General features: G+C 47.3%; 2 protein-coding genes across 2 annotated transcripts; one reads left to right on the top strand and one right to left on the bottom strand.

Moving 5' to 3' along the window:
- The first annotated feature begins 205 nt into the window (after positions 1–205).
- Positions 206–3,154, top strand: LOC143933446 (uncharacterized). Its single transcript, XM_077456354.1, has 4 exons — positions 206–737; positions 844–1,006; positions 1,093–1,234; positions 1,526–3,154. Exons 1-4 carry the CDS (start codon positions 512–514, stop codon positions 2,108–2,110), a joined length of 1,116 nt encoding a protein of 371 aa, XP_077312480.1. The 5' UTR covers positions 206–511; the 3' UTR covers positions 2,111–3,154.
- Positions 3,155–6,916: 3,762 nt separating this feature from the next.
- LOC143933344 (uncharacterized) lies at positions 6,917–27,098 on the bottom strand. Its single transcript, XM_077456209.1, has 4 exons — positions 27,075–27,098; positions 26,674–26,969; positions 19,609–20,888; positions 6,917–6,930 (listed from the first exon to the last, which is right to left on the bottom strand). The coding sequence occupies exons 1-4, from the start codon at positions 27,096–27,098 to the stop codon at positions 6,917–6,919; spliced, it is 1,614 nt and encodes a 537-aa protein (XP_077312335.1).
- Positions 27,099–27,371: the final 273 nt, after the last annotated feature.

The following is a 27,371-nucleotide window of genomic DNA, read 5'->3' on the forward strand; positions in this document are numbered from 1 at the left end:
AAATGGTGACTGTACCCACAAAAAAAAGTAGGAATACAAGCTCAATGCAGTTTTTGTCTCTATTGAATGTTGAACCCAAGACCAAAAAATTGCAAAGTTAACATAATTGTCCACTGTGCCACCATGATAATTGTAGTATGCAAAGGCTACATGAAGATATGGAATAGAGTAGATATTCTCAACCTGTTCTCTGTGGAACCCTAAGGCCCCTTTCACACGGGCGGATAGAATGGTGCTTTTAGCTGCGGATTTTCTTCATTTCTACCGCAGCTAAAAGCACACAATGCTTTCCTATGGCCCCATTCACACACAGCGTTTAGCGGCGATTTCGTTACATGCGGTTCGGTGCGAATAGAAAAAATAGAATTGTATGCGTCCAGGTGCGATGTAGCGCAGCTATAAGCACATAACCGCAGGTAATCGCAGTCTTTTGTGTCAATTGCGGCCAGCAGCGTGAAAGAAGAAAATAAAAACCCGGAAGCACATCCTATACAGCAGGTGTACCTGGGAAATGACACAGGAAGTTGAGAGGGATGAAAGGGGAGAAGACAGCATGGCGGCAAGAGACATCTCACACGAGGCCATCATCGCACTGGTGCAAGCCCGACCAGAGTTATGGGACTCAGAATGCCCAGGATATGCAGACCGAGTGCTGAAGAGAGCAAAGTGGGAAGAAGTCTACAAATATGTCACACCGAACTGGGACGAGATGTCTGCAACTGAACAGGATAACCGAGGTGAGTGCAAGGTTTGTTGTGTCTATGCAGCAGGGTACACATGCATCCTAGTAAAGATTTTACCCCCTAATGACCAGGCCATTGTATGTTTTTTTATATATTGCAGGAAAGGAGGTTTATACACGTTGGAGGTCCCTGCGCGACCGTTACAAAAAAGAAGTCAACGAAGAGAAGGCTGCGGAGAGAAGCGGAGCACCCTCAACTCGTCGCAGGCCTAACCCCCATGCAGAGGCTTTGTCTTTTTTGAGGCGCACCACTGAGATGCGCACGTAAGTATATCCATTTATTTTACTTAGCGATTTGGCATATTCATGTTCACTTTTTTTTTAAACGTGTAATCTTTATTGTTACCTAGAACTGTGTCAAGTGTCCCTGTGAGAGCAAGCGCAAGGCGCGAAAGTTCGTCGCCATCACCATCAGGAGACGCTGACACCAGTCAAGAAACCACAGAAACAGTGTCATCCCAAGAATATCATCCATCCACTCAAGAACCTGCGGTATGTATTTTAAAAATGTCACAATTTCTGTCCACAAAAGACGTTACATTTTGAAAAGGCAGCTGGTGTTGGCACAAATGTTGTAGAAACAACAACGACTTGTTTTTTGGGCAAGGTGTGACTTGTTCTTCTGGCTTTGGAGGTCTTCAGTGAGATCAGGTTTTTGCAACAAAACAAGTACCTGTGTGTGATCTATTCTAAACAGGTGCTGCAATATTTGTGCAAGCCATCATATGCTGTTCAGTGTGACCTCAGTATCAGATGCATAATCTATATATTATAATATTGCAGGCAAATCCAGATAGGAGAGTCCGGTCTACTACTACCACCCGTCGAACACGTACTCAACAAGAGACACCTTTTGAGGAATATTTCAACCGTATCATTGAAGAAATGAGAAACCAATCACAAAACCAGGCAAAAGATGATGAATTCCTCAACATCTCAGACCCCGATGTTATGTTTTTAAGAATGTTGCTTTGTGTAATCAGGGAGATTCCTGCAGATAAGCGCACTGAGGTCAGGGGTGATATACATGCCTATTTAACGTATATTGTGTCCGCTTGCAAAGAGCAACGCCCATATCCTAAATTTCAGCCATGGGCTATGGGTTTTAATTCACCTAGTGGGTCTTTCAGTAGACCAATGCCCAGTCAGCAGTGCCATGACACAACATCTGCCATTAACCCTTATGTAGGACCCCCACCACTGTATACATCTTACCCGTCTAATCCTGGTTACCAAAGGATGCATGTGCAGCCACACCCAGTGTCTTCACCCTCATCTTCCCATTCAGGATCACCCATAGATGTTGGCAGTGAACCAAGCCATTCTTCCCTGCGTAACCCTAATTATTCAATATATGAGAACTTATAGTATTCCTATGGCAGTGATATGACGGTTGTATTTTTCTTGTTGTGTAATGTTACTTAATGTTTTACCTACACTACTTTAATGTTTTACCTACACGAACTAATGTTTACAACAAACCCCAGATTCCTCCATGTACACTGAACTGTACGCACAGAAGAATCTCCCACTGTCCCAAGCTTATACATGTTGCTACTTGGCCCCACTTGCTCTCACAATACCTGAACTTTCTGATTGGGTGCTAGCATTGTTTAGGTTGAGAGACTTGGCCCAGTGGGAGATTACCCCATCTACACAGTGGAGTGTACATGGCGACATCTTTTGCACTTTCTCCATCTAGCCAAATATTTCAGAACTGTTTACCGCACTCAGTGCCCATCTTTGGCCCCTTTCACACGGGGCGGATCAGTAATGATCTGCCCCGTGATGATCCGCTCGCTCAGCGGGATTGCTCCGTTGTCCCCGCTGAGCCGGCTGCGGACAGGGCGGTCTCCGCACACTGTGCAGGGACCGCCCTGTCAGCTCTCCACTCTCCTCTATGGTGATCGGACGAGCACGGACTGTCTGTCTGTGTCCATCCGATCGGCTCTGCAGACGGATAGAATAGGTTTTTACTCCGTCTGCAGAATCGGACTGTTGCGGAGGCGGACGATATCGGGTGCCACCGCAATTGTCCGATTCTGTAGACGGAGGGAAATCCAATTTTTCTAGCCATCTGCAGAGCGGATTGGATCTACACGGACAGATGGTACGTGCTCTTCCGATCCCCATAGAAGAGAACAGAGAGCTCACAGGGCACAGTGTGCCGGGACAGCCCTGTCTGCCACCGGCTCAGTGGGGACAATGGAACAATCCCTGCCGACCAAGCGGATCTTCACGGGACGGATCATTACTGATCTGCCCTGTGTGAAAGGGGCCTGACAGCACTTCAGGAATACTGTAACCTTTTTTTTTTTTTACGGGGGGTAGTGGGGGATATTTTGTGGACTCGTTATCTGTTGCACTTGAAATTCAATACTTTAAACTAAAAGGAGATTTTATATATATATATATATATATATATATATATATATATCTCTATATATATATAAATATAGATCTCTATATATATCTCTATATATATATATCTCTATATATATATATATATATATATTCCAAAGGAATTAAAAAACATTTTTCTATACTTGCAAGCATTCAATGTTTTTGTAAGGTTGTTCTATTTTTTTTATACACCCTGTGCAGTGCAGGAATACTGTAACCTTTTTTTTTTTGGGGGGGTAGTGGGGGATATTTTGTGGACTCGTTATCTGTTGCACTTGAAATTCAATACTTGAAACTAAAAGGAGATTTTATATATATATATATTCCAAAGGAATTAAAAAACATTTTTCTATACTTGCAAGCATTCAATGTTTTTGTAAGGTTGTTCTATTTTTTTTATACACCCTGTGCAGTGCAGGAATACTGTAACCTTTTTTTTTTTTGGGGGGTAGTGGGGGATATTTTGTGGACTCGTTATCTGTTGCACTTGAAATTCAATACTTGAAACTAAAAGGAGATTTTATATATATATATTCCAAAGGAATTAAAAAACATTTTTCTATACTTGCAAGCATTCAATGTTTTTGTAATGTTTTTCAATTTTTTAAATACGCCCTGTGCATTGCAAAAGATAGAAATAAAAACAATTTAAATTGTTGAAAATTGTCGACTACTTTATTTAAGGCAAACGTGAAAACTGACACAAAAACCTGAAATATGTGATGAAAAAAACATGCAACAATGGTTAAAAATTTATACATAGTCCAATTGCCATGGCAGCTGTCCATCTTCACTCAAAAAATAATCAGTGAAATGTTCACGGACTTGTAGGGCCTGATTACTTGGACGAGTGCCAGTAACAGGACCTATGGGTTCCTCATAAACAGGGGTTTCGGTGGCCACGATCTCCTTACCCCTCAAAAAATTGTGGAGAACACAACTCGCTAGAACCACATTGACGGCATGCTCAACTTCCAGATGCATGGCTGTCATCAAAACACGCCATTTGGCAGCGCAAATGCCAAATGCGCACTCCACCATTCTTCGAGCTCTGCTGAGTCTATAGTTAAAAATTCGCCTCCTGGCAGTGAGACCATGCCTGGTATAGGGCCTTAGCAGGTGCGTGGATAAGGCAAATGCCTCATCTCCCAGCACTACAAGTGGAAGATCTGGTCCAGTAGTACCAGGGAGAGGCCTTGACTGTGGCACCTGAAATTCGCCATGTTGAAAACGCCGCCCCATTATGGAATTTCTGAAAATTCTCGAATCTCCAGAACTCCCATACGCTCCAACATCCACAGCGATGAACTTCATATTTGCATCGCTGAGTCCCAGAAGCACAATAGAAAAGTATTTCTTATAATTGAAAAAGCGGGAACCGGATTTTGGAGGCTTGATGAGCCGGATGTGTTTCCCATCTAATGCCCCAATGCAGTTTGGGAAGTTGGTCTTCTCCCAAAATTCCTCCGCTATTTCCTCCCACAGACTGGATGTTGGCTCCGGCATGACTGATGTTCTCAGTTCTTCCCAGATGACGTAACGGGTATCATGCACAATGGTGGATACGGTGGAAATTCCCATCAGAAATTGATGATGGAGGGAGGTGAAACTGGCACCAGTGGCAAGGTATCTGCAATACAAAATTGATAACAATTCAGAAAATATAAAATATAGTAAAATAAATAAAATTTAAAAAAAAATCAATATACATATGGAGTTCTACATGGTAACAAATAAACATCAGCATCTATATAAGCTGATGACTTTTAACACATTGCAGCCCAAAGATAAATCCCTCGGCTCTGGTAGTAGGTGCTGGCATCCAAACAGGAAGCCTGGTGGTGGGTTGGTCTAGTACAAAATATTATTTGGTGGTACCTTGCTTGTTAATGCAAAACTCTGCCTTTGTGTTCAGAGCTCACCTACATAATGAGAAACTACTGAAATTTGATGATGTTTCCTATTTGCAAAAAATAAAACTGACTGTGCAAGGCACGATAGATAGTTTTCAAGGATAAAAAATAATGGTAATGGGAGTAATGTGCGAAAAATCGCTGTTGTGATATAGATTAGGTTATAGATTCATCTATATATATATATATATATATATATATATATATATATATATATATATATATATATATACATATACATATACATACATACACACACACTATTGCCAATATTGCCTAAGCCTGCATGTACATGAATTTAAGCATTTGTTCAACATATGGAAAACCTACCTTAACGTAAGTAACAGCCGTTCTTCTGGACTAATGCTTCTTCGCATATTGGTCGTGGTTCTGGTCAGGCGTCCTCTAACAAGTCCCAACAGCTCATTGAAGCATGCCACCGACATCCTGGTGTAATTGTGGAACTTGTCCCCATGAGTCCTCAGCTCACCGAACATGAGGGCAAAGTAGCCGATCGATAGGCGCTGAGACGTTAGGGGATGGACCCAGTAACGACGAGGACGTCGCCTACTCTGGATCGCTCTTCTTCTCTTCATCCTCATCATCAGCAAAATGAGCATTGCAAGCAAACTACCCATATTTGCATTCATTTTTCAAAAAAACTGGCACAAAACTCAGCACTCCTCTCCACTCCTGCAAAACTCCAACACACACTCAGCCAGAGAACAAAGAAACAGGTTTAAATATAGAGGACTGCAATGCATCATGGGTACATTCCAGGGAACAAAAACATAAATAAATAAAAGGGTTGCTATGGGAATAAAAACTGCAGTTAAACGCAACCGCATAAAAACGCATGTAAACGCATGTAAACGCTGGTAAACGCACTGTGCAAACGCAGCTGATCGCTGTGCCTGGAGCCTTGAATTTTGTAGAAAAAAATAAACATGATTCCTGCGGCAGAACAGCCGCCCGTGTGAAAGGGGCCTAAGGTTCCTCCAAAGGTTGCTAGGGGTTCCTTGAGTTCTGACGCCTTGACCTCCTATATGATGGTACCTGCATAATTCCAGGGCCAATGCCACGTGACAGAGTCATCAGTATTATGCAATGATCTTTTTTGTTGGCTGTAAGGATTTAATTCTGACCACCACTGTAAGGGGGAATTTTTTTCCACTGACCCTTACTGACCCCTAATGAACTGGTTTTAGCAGGGTTTCCCCTGAGACCTGGACTTTAAGGGGTTCTTCTAGAGCAGGGGTGTCCAACCTTTTAACCTTCGTGGGCCACATTGGAAGAAGAGTAATTGTCTTGGGCCACACCTAAAATACGCTAGCCATCATGGACAAATTTGTAATATCTGGGATTTTTACGGCTGTCCGTGAATGTCCATAATGGGCATTCATGGGCAGATGTAAAAATCATGGATTTTACAAACTGTCCTTGATTTTCATGATCGTTGGCAACCCTAGTATGTGCTGTGTGGGGAGGTAGAGAGGAGTTTGGGCAGGGGGCATTGGGGGGGGGGGGGCACGCAACTGAAATATGGGGAGGTGCAGCCCATCCCAACAGCCCCTTAATACAGCCATATGGCATTTACTTGCCAGGTACTATTGGGAGTCCCTGCTGCCAGTCCTATTACAAACTTGGCAGCCCTGGCATCCTTCCGGAGATGCCTGTGCCTGGATCCTCATTGTTGGGAATCCAGGCACCCCATGGCATCCCTCACGTCCCTCCACACATGCATGTGCTTAGCTTGACCCTATTGACCGCCGTTGTTTCTACGCTTGCTCGGCTTCCCTACAGACATGCCAAGGTTGAATGTTGAACATGCCCGGGCCGTGAGTTGGACACCCATGCTCTAGGGTGAAAAAACTGAGAAATGGGTATTAAGGTTATATCATGTAATATAAGGTTATATTAAGATAAGTATTACGTTTCAGGTTTTCGCGTTACCTTCACCTTGACACCTCACTCATGCGTATACCATGTAACATAAACCTATTAACCCATTTCCATCTTGGCCTTGCACTCGGGGACGTTCGTACACGGTGACCTTGGCGTGTTGCTGGGACATTGTGGATCGATGCAGACAGGCACTGTCAGGGGCTGTGTTTGGCTCACTAACTCTATCCAGTGTGAAGGAGACAGGGGGGCGGTTATGTGCCGCCATCGGAAATCCTGTCAGTCTGGTGGAGCGATCTCACCGGTGGCCCAGCGACCTTTACAGCACTCCTGTGTCTTTAATGCTGTCTCTTTATTTCCATGGTTCCAGGCTAAAACTTTTCATTTGCATTTAAATGGAGAGTCGGAAGTCTGTAAATCTCAATTTTCTTAGTGAGTGGGCATAATGGTTGTTTAATCATGTTCAGATGATGCCTGGAGCTCCGCCGCAGACAGGGGGACAGTGCGCATTTAATCCACCACTCCGAATGTGGGCTGCGGGTTATAAAAGGACCCCCTTTAACGCACTTATGCTTGCTTTAGTCGTAAGATTCTCAAAGCTTCTGCTACAGAACCTGGTTATTGATTTTCGAGGAATTATTCAGGAAACGCAGAGCAACCATAAAAGTATAAAAATTCATCTCCATGCCCCATAAGCTAGCAATCTAATTTTCAGATTCTACTTGAATAACATTTTGCCGATGACCTTCCTGATAACATTCACTTGGGGCTTTGACGTCCCGAGGTTGTGCTGTCCTCGCGTTCCGTTGTAAAGGGAAGGGTTAAACTTTTTTTTATGTCACAATTTCACAATTAATTTTTATGCTTCTAGTTTATTGCTTTGCTTTCCATCTTTTTACTACTGGAGTGTTTCACCGTGAACAGCTTCCAATTTTTAGGCATTTAACCTGATTTAAAAGAAGCACCTTCTCTGGGAAAGCAATTGTTTAGCTTATTAGGACTTTTATAGGGAAGTGAGGCTTTTGCATATTACAATGCCGCTTCTTTTGTTGTTCTTGTCACTTTGTAGAAGTTTGTGACAAGCCCACAGCTTTAAAATGGCACCGCTGGTTTATAGTACGTGAACTGAACATCTCTCGGGTTTCTAGTTACTTGAAAAACAATAAAATGTTTAAATCTTAAGCCTTTTGCAAAACCAAGTAAAAGTTTTTTGTTTTGTTTTTTAAGGAAAAATCTTTACTTCATAAAAAAGATGTCTCGTGTGTGTGTGTGTGTGTGTGTGTGTGTGAGATGGTGCTGGACCAACAGAAATAAAGCTCGGTTCTGATGGATCCACAATTGAGTGCGTCTTCCTTCAATGGAGCTAATCCATGATGAAGGCTTTGTGTAGCTGGACCTTGTTCTGGTCCCAGGCTGTGATAGTGCTGGATCAACAGAAATAAGGCTCGGTTCTGATGGATCCACAAATGAGTGCGTCTTCCTTCAATGGAGCTAATCCATGATGAAGGCATTGTGTAGGTGGACCTTGTTCTGGTCCTAGGCTGTGATGGTGCTGGACCAATAGAAATAAGGCTTGGTTCTGATGGATCCAGAATTGATTGCGTCTTCCTTCAATGGAGCAAATCCATGATGAAGGCATTGTGTAGGTGGATCTTGTTCTGGTCCTAGGCTGTGATGGTGCTGGACCAACAGAAATAAGGCTCGGTTCTGGTTGATCCACAATTGAGTGCGTCTTCCTTCAATGGAGCTAATCCATGATGAAGGCATTGTGTAGGTGGACCTTGCTCTGGTCCCAGGCTGTGATGGTGCTGGACCAATAGAAATAAGGATCAGTTCTGATGGATCCACAATTGAGTGCGTCTTCCTTCAATTGAGCTAATGCATGATGAAGAAATTGTGTAGGTGGACCTTGTTCTGGTCCTAGGCTGTGATGGTTTTGGACCAACAGAAATAAGGCTCAGTTCTGAAGAATCCACAATTGAGTGTGTCTTCCTTAAATGGAGCTAATCCATGATGAAGGCATTGTGTAGGTGGACCTTGTTCTGGTCCTAGGCTGTGATGGTGCTGGACCAACAGAAATAAAGCTCGGTTCTGATGGATCCACAATTGAGTGCGTCTTCCTTCAATGGAGCTAATCCATGATGTAGGCATTGTGTAGGTGGACCTTGTTCTGGTCCTAGGCTGTGATGGTGCTGGACCAACAGAAATAAAGCTCGGTTCTGATGGATCCACAATTGAGTGCGTCTTCCTTCAATGGAGCTAATCCATGATGAAGGCTTTGTGTAGGTGGACCTTGTTCTGGTCCTAGGCTGTGATGGTGCTGGACCAATAGAAATAAGGCTTGGTTCTGATGGATCCAGAATTGATTGCGTCTTCCTTCAATGGAGCAAATCCATGATGAAGGCATTGTGTAGGTGGATCTTGTTCTGGTCCTAGGCTGTGATGGTGCTGGACCAACAGAAATAAGGCTCGGTTCTGATGAATCCACAATTGAGTGTGTCTTCCTTCAATGGAGCTAATCCATGATGAAGGCATTGTGTAGGTGGACCTTGCTCTGGTCCCAGGCTGTGATGGTGCTGGACCAATAGAAATAAGGATCAGTTCTGATGGATCCACAATTGAGTGCGTCTTCCTTCAATTGAGCTAATGCATGATGAAGAAATTGTGTAGGTGGACCTTGTTCTGGTCCTAGGCTGTGATGGTGCTGGACCAACAGAAATAAGGCTCAGTTCTGATGAATCCACAATTGAGTGTGTCTTCCTTAAATGGAGCTAATCCATGATGAAGGCATTGTGTAGGTGGACCTTGTTCTGGTCCTAGGCTGTAATGGTGCTGGACCAACAGAAATAAAGCTCGGTTCTGATGAATCCACAATTGAGTGCATCTTACTTCAAAGGAGCTAATCCATCATGATGAAGGTATTGTGTAGATGGACCTTGTTCTGGTCCTGCTACCTCTGTGATCATGACAAAAAAGAACCTTCAACAGATGATGAATTCTGAGGAGTGCCTAGTACAAAAAATCTTAATGGCACCATAAACTGCTGGCTGGGTTAGTTCTTCTATTGCATCTCATCATCATTCTAATACCATCCAATTTTCGAGCCCTGAGGAAAGAGAAAGCGTTCTTCCGAAATGCACTGGCTGTTTTTTGATGGTTTGCTGCAAGTTTCCATATTGGATATCTGGGGGGGAGGCCTGGTGATGTTGTAAATCATCTGTGCTACGTACAGATTTTGCACACTGAACACAGGGGATCACTTGCTTGGCACTTCTTCCATTCATCGAGCACCTTTAGTTTGGAACACAAGGTGTTCTTGAATTGGAAGAGACAGAGATCGTATTGCTACGGCCCCTCCTTTCAAATGCCTGCAGTCAGATAATTCCTAATATTCCTTAAAAAAAATACAAAACATTGTGTGAAGGTGGCAATGCTAAACAAGTGCCCCCCCCCCCCCCCCCCCCGTGTTCAGCGAGCAGAGGGGAAGCCAGTTGAACAAATCTTGGAAGATCTGGGCTATTACGATATGCATTGTGATCTACTACAGTGATTTACAGCATCACCAGTGGCCCTGTGGATATCGGTTATGGATACTTGTATCGGGCCAAGCTGGCCCAATGGGAGTTGAGCACTACCTCTGCAGGAACTGCTGGCAGTTTGGACTATTTCCCCCACTTACAGCAGGCACAGCCAGGCACACGCCATTTACTGCGTTCTTCCACTGGCTCAATAATCAGTCTAAGGGTTTTGGAAGGGGGGAAGGGGAGCATGGAATACCCCAAACTGTAGACCTTGAGGACTGCTAGGTTTTGGACTGCTCTGTATAAGTTGCAAGCTGCATTGCACAACTTGGGCTGCAGTGTACTCGATTCTGGTTAGTAGTAGTAGTACAACTCTTGCATTGCTCCTGGTTGTACTAAGCACTATCTGTGAAAATGTTGTATTCCTGGTTGCACCCAGTAATGACTTGTAGTGGGAATTCCCCCACAGTCATCTCTCCAATGAGTAGCTGGATTAAGTACTTGCTCAGTCCCAGAAAAAAAAGAGCTTCCTCACTCCTGATATCCTGGCTCTTTGTCCAAACGCTGACCCAGTCGCTTTTTCTCCCTGGTAAGGCCCCGGCTAGTCCTAACTGGGACCTTAATGGCTGCACCAGACTCCTGAGGCTTCTCTCCCTCTCTTCTCTGCCCTAGGGGCAGAGCCCCCAGCACAACGGTCTCCTCAAGATGGCTGGACACTGGAGCTCTGCTCTCTGGCTGCCAGGCCTCAGAATATTTATGGGCTTACCCGCCACCTGCTGGACCTCTCACCCCAGGGATTGGCTAAGGATTTACAAACATTCAGGCTGCTGGTTCTCCTTTCCCTTCCACTGATACTTCCAGGACCTTCCAGAAGACGGGAAGAAGTAGCAGAACTGCAGCCTGTGAGACACTGAACAGCCCAAAACAATCAACTCCTGCTCCGCTGCCCGCAGAGCCAAATAAATGAACCTAGCATCCTACTCTAACTAGGAGGGTACCATGTAACTATGCAAAAAAAATGCCAAATGCCAGAACCTCGGTGGGCATTAGAGGCATGAATATATCTATATCTTTTAACAAAATTATTCTCCTTTAAGACAGGGGTTTAAAACTGGCGTCCCTGCAGCTGTTGCAAAACTACAAGTCCCATCATGCCTCTGCCTGTGGGAGTCGTGTTTGTAACTGTCAGCCCTGCAATGCCTCATGGGACTCGTAGTTTCCCAATAGCTAGAGGGCCGCTAGTTTGAGACCCCCTGGGCCAGGGGCATAACTATAGGGGGTGCAGCAGTCGTGACCGCAACTGGGCCCTGTGCTGCAGGGGGCCCATGCAGCCCCCTCTACATATGGCCGGCAGCAGCATTAGGCAGCTAGGGGTACCAGTGCACCATGCACACGGGTGACTGGAGGTGGAGGGTGACTAGCAGAGCTCCATGCTCGACTATCGCACTGGCTGCTCTTTAGTTGTGCATTCCCCGCATGACCTGTGTCCTCGGCCAGCTCCTCAGAGTACCCCTCTCCTGCTCCATGCATTGCCACTCAGTCCGATGTCTGTCTGTTCTCCCCAGCCAGATGGGGCACCTAAAAAAAAAAAAAAAAAAATAATAAAAAAAAAACTACTGATGCCAGTGGTGGAACTACAGGGCTCACAAAGGTCATACCTGTGACCACGCCATGGAGTTCCACCGCCGGACTCGGAGGGAAGGGCCCCTGGCTGGGGTTCAGGGGGGGCCCTTCATGGTTTCTTGCATTGGGGCCCTGAAGGTTCTAGTTACGCCACTGCCCTGGGCTAAGATAATCCCATCAGTTTAAGACCACCTCGGCTTCCTCGTGCGTACTGTGCGCCCAATGGCTCAAGTTTCTAGCAAATTGATAAGCTCTCTAATGGTTGAGCCTAAGCGTTGGCAGTCTCGAGTCGGCGCGACTGTGCCTCTTCAGCGTTGCAGGCCCCCGTGCTAGACAAGTAGGTGGTGTATTCCATAATGTGAGAAAAATGACAGAATTGATGAGTCTACGGATTGTAAAGAGAAGCGCAGATTCATAGCCGTGGCTTTACGCGATTAGACATGTTAATGCAGAGTGTCGGCAGTGATATACTGGTCACATATGGTCCCATTATCTCCTCCTCCTCCTCCTCCTCCTCCTCCTCCATCTTGGAGATTCACAGGTTCAGAGCGTAATCACTGAGGTTTGTCTGCAGCCAAGCGTAGTCAGACTGAGCTGCTTTATTATGTACATTAAGCTACATAATCAATAGAGGCATTATTGGCTCAATCAGTTTCATCAACGTAAGCATCAATTAGCCACCTTCATTGAGTTTTCTCCACTCCCTAATCCTCGGAGTGCTCTGACATAGGCAATATTCTGTCCCCGCCGCACTTTGTTGGCGTACGCAGCTGCTAGTCTGCATCTGCACAGTGCTGGTGTACCGGGGATAGAATTTTCTTTTATGACTCTCTACGAAAGTTCTAAGGGCGCACTATTGATCATTGGGGTAGGTCTGCAGTAGATGCACCTATACTGGCTGGTACCCCAGACCTCATACAGCCATGGGTAATCTTGGGATTTTTACATACTGTCCCTGGTTTTTATTGAGGCTGGCAACCCTGATGTGGGGCCCCTTAGTGGCATGGGGCACTCGGGCAGTGCCCGAGTGCCCAAATGGTCAGTCCGCCCCTGCTCCCACCTCATCCAAAGTCCCAGGGCTATTATTCCTTTTTTTTTGCGCAATTCAGGGATGGAGGCGGTAGAGTGGTTTTTCCAGACCTTAATTCTCTTTGTCCATAATTTCCCACAGTGTCCTGCAACCCACCCCCCACTGCGCCCTCTGAGAGCCTTAAGCTACCACCTTAACCCCCCCCCCCCCACCAGCCTGTTATAGAGCCTACAGCCCACCATAGTGCCCTCAACCTCCAACGGTGTCCCGCTGTGCCTCAGAGACCCACAGTGCCCCTGAAAAGCCCCCAACCTCCTGAAGAGACCCCCAGTCCCCTCCGGAGCCCTCCTCCCCTACAAGGCTACAGGTCTGCTGCAGAGCCCCATCATCTCCTTCAGAGCATCCAACTCCTTCATGGTGACTCCCAACCACCATAAGGTCTGTTTTTTCCAGACCTTAATTCTCTTTGTCCATAATTTCCCACAGTGCCCTGCAACCCACCCCCCCCACCCCCCACTGCGCCCCCTGAGAGCCTTAAGCTACTACCTTAACCCCCCCCCCCCCACCAGCCTGCTACAGAGCCTACAGCCCACCATAGTGCCCTCAACCTCCAACGGTGTCCCACTGTGCCTCAGAGGCCCACAGTGCCCCTGAAAAGCCCCCAACCTCCTGAAGAGACCCCCAGTCCCCTCCGGAGCCCTCCTCCCCTACAGGGCTACAGGTCTGCTGCAGAGCCCCATCATCTCCTTCAGAGCATCCATCTCCCCTCCTTGGTGACTCCCAACCCCCGTCAAGAACCTTCCAGCATTTGAATACAGGGTTTTACATTTCCATTCTTTTATTGTGTTATTATAAACTTTTTCTTTTACTGTTTTGGAGGAATTTGCTGGTCCCTGATCTCAACAAGGTTGAAAAACACTGATCTAGAGGAATATCAAAAGAAAACTACCTCGGCTTGTGCCCCAACTCTGCCTCCTGATCTGGTACCCTGCTGTGTGACCCCGCTCACCCGCGACAGGAGCCTCAACCTAGTTTCCCCGTAGCCTGCTCCAGTGCCAAGGTAGTGCTGCCCTTGGTTCCTGCTCTGTGGTCCTAAGTTCTCTGTGCCAAGCATCTGGAGGTGACACCGGTCTGGTACAGCCTGCAACATTGCTAATCGTGCCAATCTGTACCCTCTCACTTTCTATCGCTACCTTCAGCAGTGTTTGGCATTAGGAGCCCTCTCGTCTACGCCTTGTCTACCCGGTACCAGATTAAAGTCCTTTGTATTACTTGGAAGTCTGAGGCCCATATACACCAACCCTTATATTTAGACTTTTAGGATACGGCACCGTTTTTTTCTTCTTCTTCTTCTTATCTTGATTGCTTAAGTAGACACTTCTGGCCAGCGGCTCTCTCTATTCCCGCTATTCCCTTCCCGACACAGATTTACACAGGAAAGCCTTATTTTGAGTCCATCCAAGAATCTTATTTTAACTGAAGCGGTTATAAAGGTTTAGTGTAAACCAATAAATGAATTGGAGCTCTTATCCTTTGTGCAAGATGTTTTTTTCCTGGTAACCTTTTGGGTACCCACTGGAGGCCATAGGGGTGTATCGGGTGTGCCTGGGCACATCCTAATCGCCCCGCGCGCACAGGGCTTTTTTTTTTTCAGCAGGAACTTTGTACCCCATAAATAGTGCACTCCTGAGCCCTGTGTTCTGTACATTGCACACTCCTGAGCCCTGTGTTCTGTACATTGCACACTCCTGAGCCCTGTGTTCTGTACATTGCACACTCCTGAGCCCTGTGTTCTGTACATTGCACACTCCTGAGTCTTACACCCTGTACATAGTGCACTCCTTAACTCTGCACCCTGTACATAGCGCAATTCTTAACCCTGCACATAACACACTTCTTAACTCTGCACCCTGTACATAGCGCACTCCTGAGCCCTGCACCCTGTACATAGCACATGTCTTTACTCTGCACCCTGTACATAGCACACTTCTTAACTCTGCACCCTGTACATAGCATACGTCTTAACTCTGCACCCTCTACATAGCACACTCCTGAGCCCTGCACCCTGTACATAGTGCACTTCTTAACTCTGCACCCTGTACATAGCACATGTCTTTACTCTGCACACAGCACACTTCTTAACTCTGCACCCTGTACATAGCACACGTCTTAACTCTGCACGCTGTACATAGTGCACTCCTGAGCCCTGCACCCTGTACATAGCGCACTTCTTAACTCAGCACCCTGTACATAGCACACTTCTTAACTCTGCACCCTGCACATAGCACACTTCTTAACTCTGCACCCTGTACATAGCACACATCTTAACTCTGCACCCTCTACATAGCGCACTCCTGAGCCCTGCACACAGCACACTTCTTAACTCTGCACCCTGCACATAGCGCACTTCTTAACTCTGCACCCTGCACATAGCACACTTCTTAACTCTGCATTCTGCACATAGCGCACTTCTTAACTCTGCATTCTGCACATAGCGCACTTCTTAACTCTGCACCCTGCACATAGCACACTTCTTAACTCTGCACCCTGCACATAGCGCACTTCTTAACTCTGCACCCTGCACATAGCGCACTTCTTAACTCTGCACCCTGCACATAGCGCACTTCTTAACTCTGCACCCTGTACATAGCGCACTTCTTAACTCTGCACCCTGTACATAGCGCACTTCTTAACTCTGCACCCTGTACATAGCACACTTCTTAACTCTGCACCCTGTACATAGCACACTTCTTAACTCTGCAGCCTGTACATAGCGCACTTCTTAATTCTGCACCCTGTACATAGCACACTTCTTAACTCTGCACCCTGTACATAGCACACTTCTTAACTCTGCACCCTGTACATAGCGCACTCCTGAGCCCTGCACCCTGTACATAGCGTCCTGAGGTGATTCAGTTCACATAGGTAGCGCTATACAAGTCACTCACACACTTCTTAACTCTGCACCCTGTACATAGCACACTTCTTAACTCTGCACCCTGTACATAGCACACTTCTTAACTCTGCACCCTGCACACAGCACACTTCTTAACTCTGCACCCTGTACATAGCACACTTCTTAACTCTGCACCCTGTACATAGCGCACTCCTGAGCCCTGCACCCTGTACATAGCGTCCTGAGGTGATTCAGTTCACATAGGTAGCGCTATACAAGTCACTCACACACTTCTTAACTCTGCACCCTGTACATAGCACACTTCTTAACTCTGCACCCTGTACATAGCGCACTTCTTAATTCTGCACCCTGTACATAGCACACTTCTTAACTCTGCACCCTGTACATAGCACACTTCTTAACTCTGCACCCTGTACATAGCGCACTCCTGAGCCCTGCACCCTGTACATAGCGTCCTGAGGTGATTCAGTTCACATAGGTAGCGCTATACAAGTCACTCACACACTTCTTAACTCTGCACCCTGTACATAGCACACTTCTTAACTCTGCACCCTGTACATAGCACACTTCTTAACTCTGCACCCTGCACACAGCACACTTCTTAACTCTGCACCCTGTACATAGCACACTTCTTAACTCTGCACCCTGTACATAGCGCACTCCTGAGCCCTGCACCCTGTACATAGCGTCCTGAGGTGATTCAGTTCACATAGGTAGCGCTATACAAGTCACTCACACACTTCTTAACTCTGCACCCTGTACATAGCACACTTCTTAACTCTGCACCCTGTACATAGCACACTTCTTAACTCTGCACCCTGCACACAGCACACTTCTTAACTCTGCACCCTGTACATAGCACACTTCTTAACTCTGCACCCTGTACATAGCACACTTCTTAACTCTGCACCCTGTACATAGCGCACTCCTGAGCCCTGCACCCTGTACATAGCGCCCTGAGGTGATTCAGTTCACATAGGTAGCGCTATACAAGTCACTCACACACTTCTTAAACTCTGCACCCTGTACATAGCACACTTCTTAACTCTGCACATAGTGCACTGCTTGACTCTGCATCCTGTACATAGTGCACTTCTTAACTCTGCACCCTGCACATAGCGCACTTCTTAACTCTGCACCCTGCACATAGCGCACTTCTTAACTCTGCACCCTGTACATAGCACACTTCTTAACTCTGCACCCTGTACATAGCACACTTCTTAACTCTGCACCCAGTACATAGCACACTTCTTAACTCTGCACCCTGTACATAGCGCACTCCTGAGCCCTGCACCCTGTACATAGCGCCCTGAGGTGATTCAGTTCACATAGGTAGCGCTATACAAGTCACTCACACACTTCTTAACTCTGCACCCTGTACATAGCACACTTCTTAACTCTGCACATAGTGCACTGCTTGACTCTGCATCCTGTACATAGTGCACTCCTTAACTCTGCACCCTGTACATAGTGCGCTCCTTGACTCTGCACCCTGTACATAGCGCACTCCTGAGCACTGCAACCTATACATGGCACACTCCTGAGCCCTGCACATAGCAAATTCCCTTACTCTTGGATTATTTTTTCTTCTTCATTGGACTCTCACTTTCTGTTGCCACCTTGTTGGGCAAGAGGAACAAGATGCACCATCTCATATATTTGGTCTCTACCAGGTACGTTATAAGTGTTCTTTAACTTGGAAGTCCATGCACAATAACCCAGATATATTGACTTTTAAGCTACACTATAATGCCAAAAGTATTGGGACACCTGCCTTTACACGCACATGAACTTTAATGGCATCCCAGTCTTAGTCCGTAGAGTTCAATATTGAGTTTGCCCACCCTTTGCAGCTATAACAGCTTCGCCTCTTCTGGGAAGGCTGTCCACAAGGTTTAGGAGTGTGTCTATGGGAATGTTTGACCACCCTTCCAGAAGCGCATTTGTGAGGTCAGGCACTGATGTTGGATGAGAAGGCCTGGCTTTAAGTCTCTGCTCTAATTCATCCCAAAGGTGTTCTATCGGTTTGAGGTCAGGACTCTGTGCAGGCCAGTCAAGTTCCTCCACCCCAAACTCGCTCATCCATGTCTTTATGGACCTTGCTCTGTGCACTGATCCAAATCATTTGGTGGAGGAGGGATTATGGTGTGGGGGGTTGTTTTTTCAGGGGTTGGGCTTGGACCCCTTAGTTCCAGTGAAGGGAGCTCTGAAGGCGTCAGCATACCAAGACATTTCGGACAATTTCATGCTCCCAACTTTGTGGGAACAGTTTGGGGACGGCCCCTTCCTGTTCCAACATGACTGTGCACCAGTGCACAAAGCAAGGTCCATAACAACATGAATGAGCGAGTTTGAGGGTGGAGGAACTTAATCCGATAGAACATCTTTGGGATGAATTTAAGTGGAGACTGTGATGCCTTTTCTTCCAACATCACTGCCTGTCCTCACAAATGCTCTTCTGGAAGAATGGTCAAACATTCCCATAGACACCCTCCTAAACCTTGTGGACGGCCTTCCCAGAAGAGTTGAAGCAGTTATAGCTGCAAAGGATGGAGCCAACTCAATACTGAACCCTACGGACCAAGACTGGGATGCCATTAAAGTTCATGTGCGTGTAAAGGCAGGCATCCCAATACTTTTGGCATTATAGTGTATCTTAAAAGTCAATATATCTGGGTTAGTGTGCATGGACTTCCAAGTTAAAGGACACTTATAACGTACCTGGTAGAGACCAAGTAGATGAGACGGTGCATCTTGTTCCTCTTGCCCAACACTTGACTTGACCAAGACTGGGATGCCATTAAAGTTCATGTGTGTGTAAAGGCAGGTGTCCCAATACTTTTGGCAACATAGCGTATATACAGTCTTAAGTTCAGCTTCACCTTTATTTTCAGCAAAGTGTCTACCATCCACTTGACTTATAAAGTCCTCTATGCACCCATCTCCCCGGTCAGTGTCTGTCTTGCACCTTCTTTTCTTTCTTCGTATCGTCGGTTATGGTGAGGGTTATGGTGAGGGTTATGGTGAGGGTTAGGGTGAGGGTTAGGGTGAGGGTGAGGGTTAGGGTGAGGGTGAGGGTTAGGGTGAGGGTGAGGGTGAGGGTGAGGGTTATGGTGAGGGTTATGCCGCGTACACACGAGCGGACTTTTCAACATCCAAAGTCCGACGGACTGAGTCTGTCAGACTATTCGATCGTGTGTGGGGCTGCAACGGACTTTTGATTCACCAAAGTCTGACGGACTTTAGAATATGGAACATGCTTCAAATTTTCCCGACGGAACTCCGCCGGACCCGGTCCCCTTCGAAAAATCCGCTCGTGTGTATGCTACTCCGACGGACTAAAACCGACGCTAGGGCAGCTATTGGCTACTGGCTATGAACTTCCTTATTCGAATCCAGTCGTACGTCATCACGTTCGACTCCGTCGGAGTTTAGTGTGATGGTGTGTGTCCAAGTCCGTTCGGTCGAAAAGTCCGCCAGAACTCCGTCGGAACTCCGGCGGAACTCCGGCGGAACTCCGGCGGAAGTCTGTCGGACATAAGTCCTCTCGTGTGTACGCGGCATTAGGGTGAGGGTTATGGTGAGGGTTAGGGTGAAGGTTAGGGTGAGGGTTATGGCGAGGGTTAGGGTGAGGGTTAGGGCGAGGGTTAGGGCGAGGGTTAGGGCGAGGGTTAGGGCGAGGGTTAGGGCGAGGGTTAGGGTGAGGGTTATGGTGAGGGTTAGGGTGAGGGTTATGGTGAGGGTTATGGTGAGGGTTAGGGTGAAGGTTAGGGTGAGGGTTAGGGTGAGGGTTAGGGCGAGGGTTATGGCGAGGGTTAGGGTGAAGGTTAGGGTGAGGGTTATGGTGAGGGTTAGGGTGAGGGTTAGGGTGAGGGTTAGGGTGAGGGTTAGGGTGAAGGTTAGGGTGAAGGTTATGGTGAGGGTTAGGGTGAGGGTTATGGTGAGGGTTATGGTGAGGGTTATGGTGAAGGTTAGGGTGAGGGTTAGGGTGAGGGTGAGGGTTATGGTGAGGGTTAGGGTGAGGGTTAGGGTGAAGGTTAGGGTGAGGGTTAGGGTGAAGGTTAGGGTGAGGGTTATGGAGAGGGTTAGGGTGAAGGTTAGGGTGAGGGTTATGGTGAGGGTTATGGTGAAGGTTAGGGTGAGGGTTAGGGTGAAGGTTATGGTGAAGGTTAGGGTGAGGGTTACGGTGAGGGTTAGGGTGAGGGTTAGGGTGAGGGTGAGGGTTAGGGTGAGGGTTATGGTGAGGGTTATGGTGAGGGTTAGGATGAGGGTTATGGTGAAGGTTAGGGTGAGGGTTATGGTGAAGGTTAGGGTGAGGGTTAGGGTGAAGGTTATGGTGAAGGTTATGGTGAGGGTTAGGGTGAAGGTTATGGTGAAGGTTATGGTGAAGGTTATGGTGAGGGTTACGGTGAGGGTTAGGGTGAGGGTGAGGGTTAGGGTGAGGGTTAGGGTGAGGGTTATGGTGAGGGTTATGGTGAGGGTTATGGTGAGGGTTATGGTGAGGGTTAGGATGAGGGTTATGGTGAGGGTTAGGGTGAGGGTTAGGGTGAGGGTTATGGTGAGGGTTAGGGTGAGGGTTAGGGTGAGGGTTATGGTGAGGGTTATGGTGAGGGTTAGGGTGAGGGTTATGGTGAGGGTTAGGGTGAGGGTGAGGGTTAGGGTGAGGGTTAGGGTGAGGGTTAGGGTGAGGGTTAGGGTGAGGGTTAGGGTGAGGGTTAGGGTTATGGTGAGGGTTAGGGTGAGGGTTAGGGTGAAGGTTATGGTGAGGGTGGTCTTGCCCCCAAATGCCTCCAGCGCCTGTCCCCTGATGCCTTTATGTAACTCGGCGCTTGTACATCTACCGAGCCAGTCGGGTAGAAATAACGACGGCAGATTGCTGCAGTGACCTGAAGTCGTGTCGCCGGGCCACCCAGGAGCTTCGCCGCCGACTACCGCCCCCCCCCCCCCCCCTCTGCTGGGAACAGCGGCTGAACGCTCCGCAGCGCGCAGATGGACTTTGATTTATTTTTTTCCTGCATAGGCAAAAACTCTGACACTACCAGCAGAAGATGACATTCTGCATTATTGAGAGGCATATGTTCACTTTTTACTTTGTTTAGGGACAACCCGCAATTACTTTCTGAAGTGGAAGGCGCTGCGGCGGCCGCGGCGCGCGCGGGGGGGGGGGCATATTGCTGCGGTAAGCATCTCCGGGCTCTTTTTTTTTTTTTTTTTTCGTTGCTCCGTTGCCTGTAGTCAAGTCTCTGGTTCACACTGCGATTGTGATCTTTAAATGATGAAGTTTGTAACGCTTTTGTGCCCGAACGGAATGGCTTTTGTTCTGCTCGATAGTGACAAGAATCTCCGCGTAACCCAGGAGATCAATCAATGACACGGCGCAGCGGCGTAACAGATCCAGATATTGTAGATTTTCATATCTTTCCTCCCGTCATTGTCTGCTTATTATCAAAAAAACAAAACAAAAAAAAAATGCGCAAAACAAATGAAGGCTTCATTAACATACAGAGCCGGGAGGACGCGGAGGACGCATTCTCAAGCATCAAGATCTTCGGGAACGTTAGCCGTGCCGACACTAATTGCGGCAGCCGAGGCTCAATTGATTTGTCTTTCAATAAAACTCTGGTGTTCCCACAATACATCAGTCTCTGGATTTTGAGTGGCGATCCCAAGTGAAATGGTGCTTAGCAAGCGGCGCAGCCGCCCGCCGCGCGTGTCGTCTACGATCCCTTCTAAACCATAATCATCGTGACGGACGAGGGCAATTAATATGGCTGCGGGAGGGGATTCATGGTGGAAACTCCGGCACATTCACCCCCATCAGATACCGTTTTGGCCGAAAGTTTTAGAGCGCTGAAATCTGGTGTATAGCCCAACCGGTTTAATGTCCCGTTAACCTCTTAAGGACCCTTAATGGCCGGGCCATTTTTTTTTTTTTTGCGATCGGGCACTGCGTCACTTTAACTGACAATTGTGTAATCGTGCGACGCTGTACCCAAAACAACATTTTATGTGTGTCCCCCCCCCCCCCCCACAAATAGACTCAAAAGTGTCCGATCTGTCCGCCGCAATGTCGCAGTCTCGCTAAAAATGGCAGATCACTGCCATTACTAGTAGAAAAATAAGGATTTGCCCTCTTAATGGCCAGGCCATTTATTTTTTTGCGATAGGGCACTGCGTCGCTTTAACTGACAATTGTGCAGTCGTGCGTCGCTGTACCCAAAACAACATCTTACATCGTTTTTACAACCTCCCCCCCCCCACAAATAGACTCAAAGGTGTCCGATCTGTCCGTTGCAATGTCGCAGTCTCGCTAAAAAAAAATAAGGATTTGCCCCCTTAATGGTCAGGTCATTTTTTTTTTTGCGTTAGGGCACTGCGTCACTTTAACTGGCAATTGCACGGTCTTGTGACGCTGTACCCCCCAAAAAAAATGATGCCCCCCACAAATAGACTCAAAACTGTCCGATCTGTCCTCCGCAATGTCGCAGTCTCGCTAAAAATGGCAGATCACTGTCATTACTAATAGAGAAATAAGGATTTGCCCTCTTAATGGCCAGGCCTTTTTTTTTTTGCGATAGGGCACTGCGTCGCTTTAACTGACAATTGCGTGGTCATTCGATGCTGTACCCCAAAAAAAAATGTATATCCTCTTTTTTTCCCCCCCACAAATAGACGCAAAAGTGTCCGATCTGTCTGCCGCAATGTCGCAGTCTTGCTAAAAAAAAAAAAAAGTAAAAAGTAAGGATTTGCCCCCTCAATGGCCAGGTCATTTTTTTTGCGATAGGGCACTGCGTGTCACCTTAACTGACAATTGCGCGGTCGTGCGACGCTGTACTCAAAATTTCTTTTTTATGTATCCCCCCCCACAAATAGATTCAAAAGTGTCCGATCTGTCCGCCGCAATGTCGCAGTCTTGCTAAAAAAAAAAAAAAAAGTAAAAAGTAAGGATTTGCCCCCTCAATGGCCAGGTCATTTTTTTTGCGATAGGGCACTGCGTGTCACCTTAACTGACAATTGCGCGGTCGTGCGACGCTGTACTCAAAATTAATTTTTTATGTGTCCCCCCCCCACAAATAGATTCAAAAGTGTCCGATCTGTCCGCCGCAATGTCGCAGTCTCGCTAAAAATGCCAGATCACCGCCATTACTAGTAAAAAAAAATAAGGATTTACCCTCTTAATGGCCAGGCCAATTTTTTTTTTTTTGCGATGGGGCACTGCGTCGCTTTAACTGACAATTGCGTGGTCGTGTGACGCTGTACCCAAAAAAAAAAAAAAATACATTTATGTCCCCCCCTACCAAATAGACTCAAAAGTGTCCGATCTGTCCGCCCGCTATGTTGCAGTCTCGCTAAAAATGGCAGATCACCGCCATTACTAGTAGAAAATAAATAATAAAAATGCCATAAATCAATCCCCCCTATTTTGTAGACGCTATAACCTTTGTGCAGACCAATCAATATGCGCTTATTGCTTCTGTTGGCGGTATTTGATCACCTCTTTGTTTTTTTGTTTTTTTTGCGCTATGAAAACAAAAAAGGGCGACAATTTTAAAAAAAAGCTTGGCACCATTCCACGAGTTTATTTTATTTTTTTATTTTCTTTAATGTAATCTTTATTTAACTTATTTAACTTCTTCAGACCCACGCTTAAGCCGAATGACAGGCTACGGCGCGGACCTACTTTGCCGAGAGTACGTCAATAGACGTCCTCCCGTGCCCCCTTCAGGGTCGCGCGCGGCTTGCTCTGTGATCACGAGTCTATGAGACTCGGCTGATCACAGATCGGAGGAAGGGGGTCGATCCCCGCTCCCCTTACCAACGTGATTTGGACAGGGATTGTATGTGGGCCTGAAAGGACAGTTCGGAGTCTAGGGTTGTCCCTAGCCACCCTGCCATGTGGGGGACGGACTGATAGATGTTCCATTGATCTTGGAAGAGAAGTTGGGGGAGGGGAGCACGTGGGCAGGGCTGGTGCAAGGATCGTTGACACCCTAGGCGAAAACCAAATTTTGCCGCCCCCCCCCCCCCCCCCCCCGTGCTGCGCCCATGACTCCACCTTACCCTGCCCTTGCTACACATGACCTATCTGACCCCTACACTGACCCCCTGACACATAAACTAATCCACCTGACTCCTACTTCCTGCACTACTCACATCACACTGACCCCTACACTGACCCACCTGATAATTACACCGACCCACCTGGCACCTACACCAACCCACCTGGCACCTACACTGCCAATTACACTGACCATCACGCTGACACCTACACTGACCATCACGCTGACACCTACACTGACCATCACGCTGACACCTACAGTGACCATCACGCTGACACCTACACTAAAAACACATACCCTGAAAACACATACACTGACACATACAATGGCACTGACGCATACACTGACGCATACACTGACATGACATATACACTGACACGACACATACACTGACACGTTACACTGACACGACACATACACTGACACGTTACACTGACACGACACATACACTGACACGACACATACACTGACACGACACATCACACTGGCATGACACATCACACTGGCATGACACATCACACTGGCATGACACATACACTGACACATCAGACACATCACACTGACATGACACATACACAGACACATCACACTGACATGACACATACACAGAAACACCACACTGACATGACACATACACAGACACATCACACTGACATGACACAGACACATCACACTGACATGACACATACACAGACACATACACATACACTGACATGACACATACACTGACATGACACATACACTGACATGACACATACACTGACATGACACATACACTGACACATCACACTGGCATGACACATACACTGACATGACACATACACTGACATGACACATACACTGACATGACACATACACTGACACATCACACTGGCATGACACATACACTGACATGACACATACACTGACACGACACATACACTGACACATCACACTGGCATGACACATACACTGACACGACACATACACTGACACGACACATACACTGACACATCACACTGGCATGACACATACACTGACATGACACATACACTGACACATCACACTGGCATGACACATACACTGACACATCACACTGACATGACACATACACTGACATGACACATACACTGACACACCACACTGACATGACACATACACTGACACATCACACTGACATGACACATACACTGACATGACACATACACTGACACACCACACTGACATGACACATACACTGACACATCACACTGACATGACACATACACTGACACATCACACTGGCATGACACATACACTGACACGACACATACACTGACACGACACATACACTGACACATCACACTGGCATGACACATACACTGACACGACACATACACTGACACATCACACTGGCATGACACATACACTGACATGACACATACACTGACATGACACATACACTGACACATCACACTGGCATGACACATACACTGACACATCACACTGACATGACACATACACTGACATGACACATACACTGACATGACACATACACTGACACACCACACTGACATGACACATACACTGACACATCACACTGACATGACACATACACTGACATGACACATACACTGACACACCACACTGACATGACACATACACACCACACTGACATGACACAGACACACCATACTGGCATGACACTGACACACATCACACTGACCTACCTGACTCCTACTTCCTGCATTACTCACACACAAACCCCCTCCATACAGCTCAATGGATCCATCCTCCTCCTTACCTGCTGCCTTCAGCGACCATCATCCGGGCCTCTCCGACTCCTCCGCACTGCCAGCGCCGTCCACCCGCTCCGCCGGGGCCACACCAGCGCCATCCATCCGCTCCGCCGGGGCCACACCAGCGCCATCCATCCGCTCCGCCGGGGCCACACCAGCGCCGTCCATCCGCTCCGCCTCCATCATATCCCCGCCGGGACCAGGCCAGCGCCGTCAACCCCGCTCCATGAAGTCCCCGCCGGGCAGGAGGTCAGCTGACCGGCCTCTCGAAGCTCCCATCTCCGCCGAGCCCCGCCCCTCCGCTGCACTCACACAGACACACAGCGCCGCTCCAGAGGGACAGGCTGGAGCAAAGGAGTCCCGGAGCGGCGCTGTGAGATGAGTACGGTGGGGCGCTCAGCGGGAAACATGGGGGATTGGTGGCGCCGGTGGAACACCACAGGGGGGGCGAGAGAGCAGAAGAGGAGCTCACACTGGGCAGAGGCCGTAGTTGCGCCCTAGGTGGTAGTGCGCCCTAGGTGGCTGCCTACTTCGCCTAGTGGTAGCGCCGGCCCTGCACGTGGGGGAGGAAATATTAAGAGCTCGGTTTTAGATAGATTCAGTTTGAGGAAGTGGTTTGACATCCAGGCTGATATGTCTGTCAGTAAATCAGTGATGCGTGAGGAGACTGATGGGGTGAGCTGAGGGGTGAAGAGATAGATTTGGGTGTCATCAGCATATAAATAGTAGTGGAAGCCATGGGAGGCCATCAGCTGACTCAGGGAGGACGTGTAGATCGAGAATGGTAGAGGTCCAAGGACAGAACCTTTTGAGCCTTTGGACCTTTGAACCTTTGAGCCTTTGAACCTTTGAACCTTTGATCCTTTGAACCTTTGATCCTTTGAGCCTTTGAACCTTTGAACCTTTGATCCTTTGAGCCTTTGGACCTTTGAACCTTTGAGCCTTTGAACCTTTGAACCTTTGAGCCTTTGATCCTTTGAACCTTTGATCCTTTGAACCTTTGATCCTTTGAACCTTTGATCCTTTGAACCTTTGAGCCTTTGAACCTTTGAGCCTTTGGACCTTTGAACCTTTGAGCCTTTGGACCTTTGAGCCTTTAGACTTCAGTAAGCCATGGCAATATTTAGGGACATTTAGTTAAAGGTGTGGTATTTAACACGTTGCCTCTGGCAACACAAAGGTTCGCTTTCTTGTTCTAAGACCCACCGGCACCGTCAAGTATTCATTCATTCTGAGGACCCCACTTCCTCGTAGTTCTTTCTCCCCGTCACAGGTCAGAATTGTCGTGTATTGTGACCGCTGTTTCATCCACGAGCCGTAGCATCTGCCAGACTGCCGAACGCCGACATACAAAAGTCAAGCTTCTGTAGTTGAATTTTCCATTACAAATGAATTTTTCACGCCTTCAGCCGCTGAGTTCTTTCTCTGCCGAGAGGAACTGACTTTCATCTCTCTTCTCGTCCCCATTTTTCACTGTGTACTTTTTATTTTTAATTTTTTTTT

Source organism: Lithobates pipiens, unplaced genomic scaffold, assembly GCF_037356315.1.
Source record: "Lithobates pipiens isolate NorthernLeopardFrog02 unplaced genomic scaffold, aLitPip1_a1.2 Scaffold_27, whole genome shotgun sequence".
NCBI classification, from domain to species: Eukaryota; Metazoa; Chordata; class Amphibia; order Anura; family Ranidae; genus Lithobates; species Lithobates pipiens.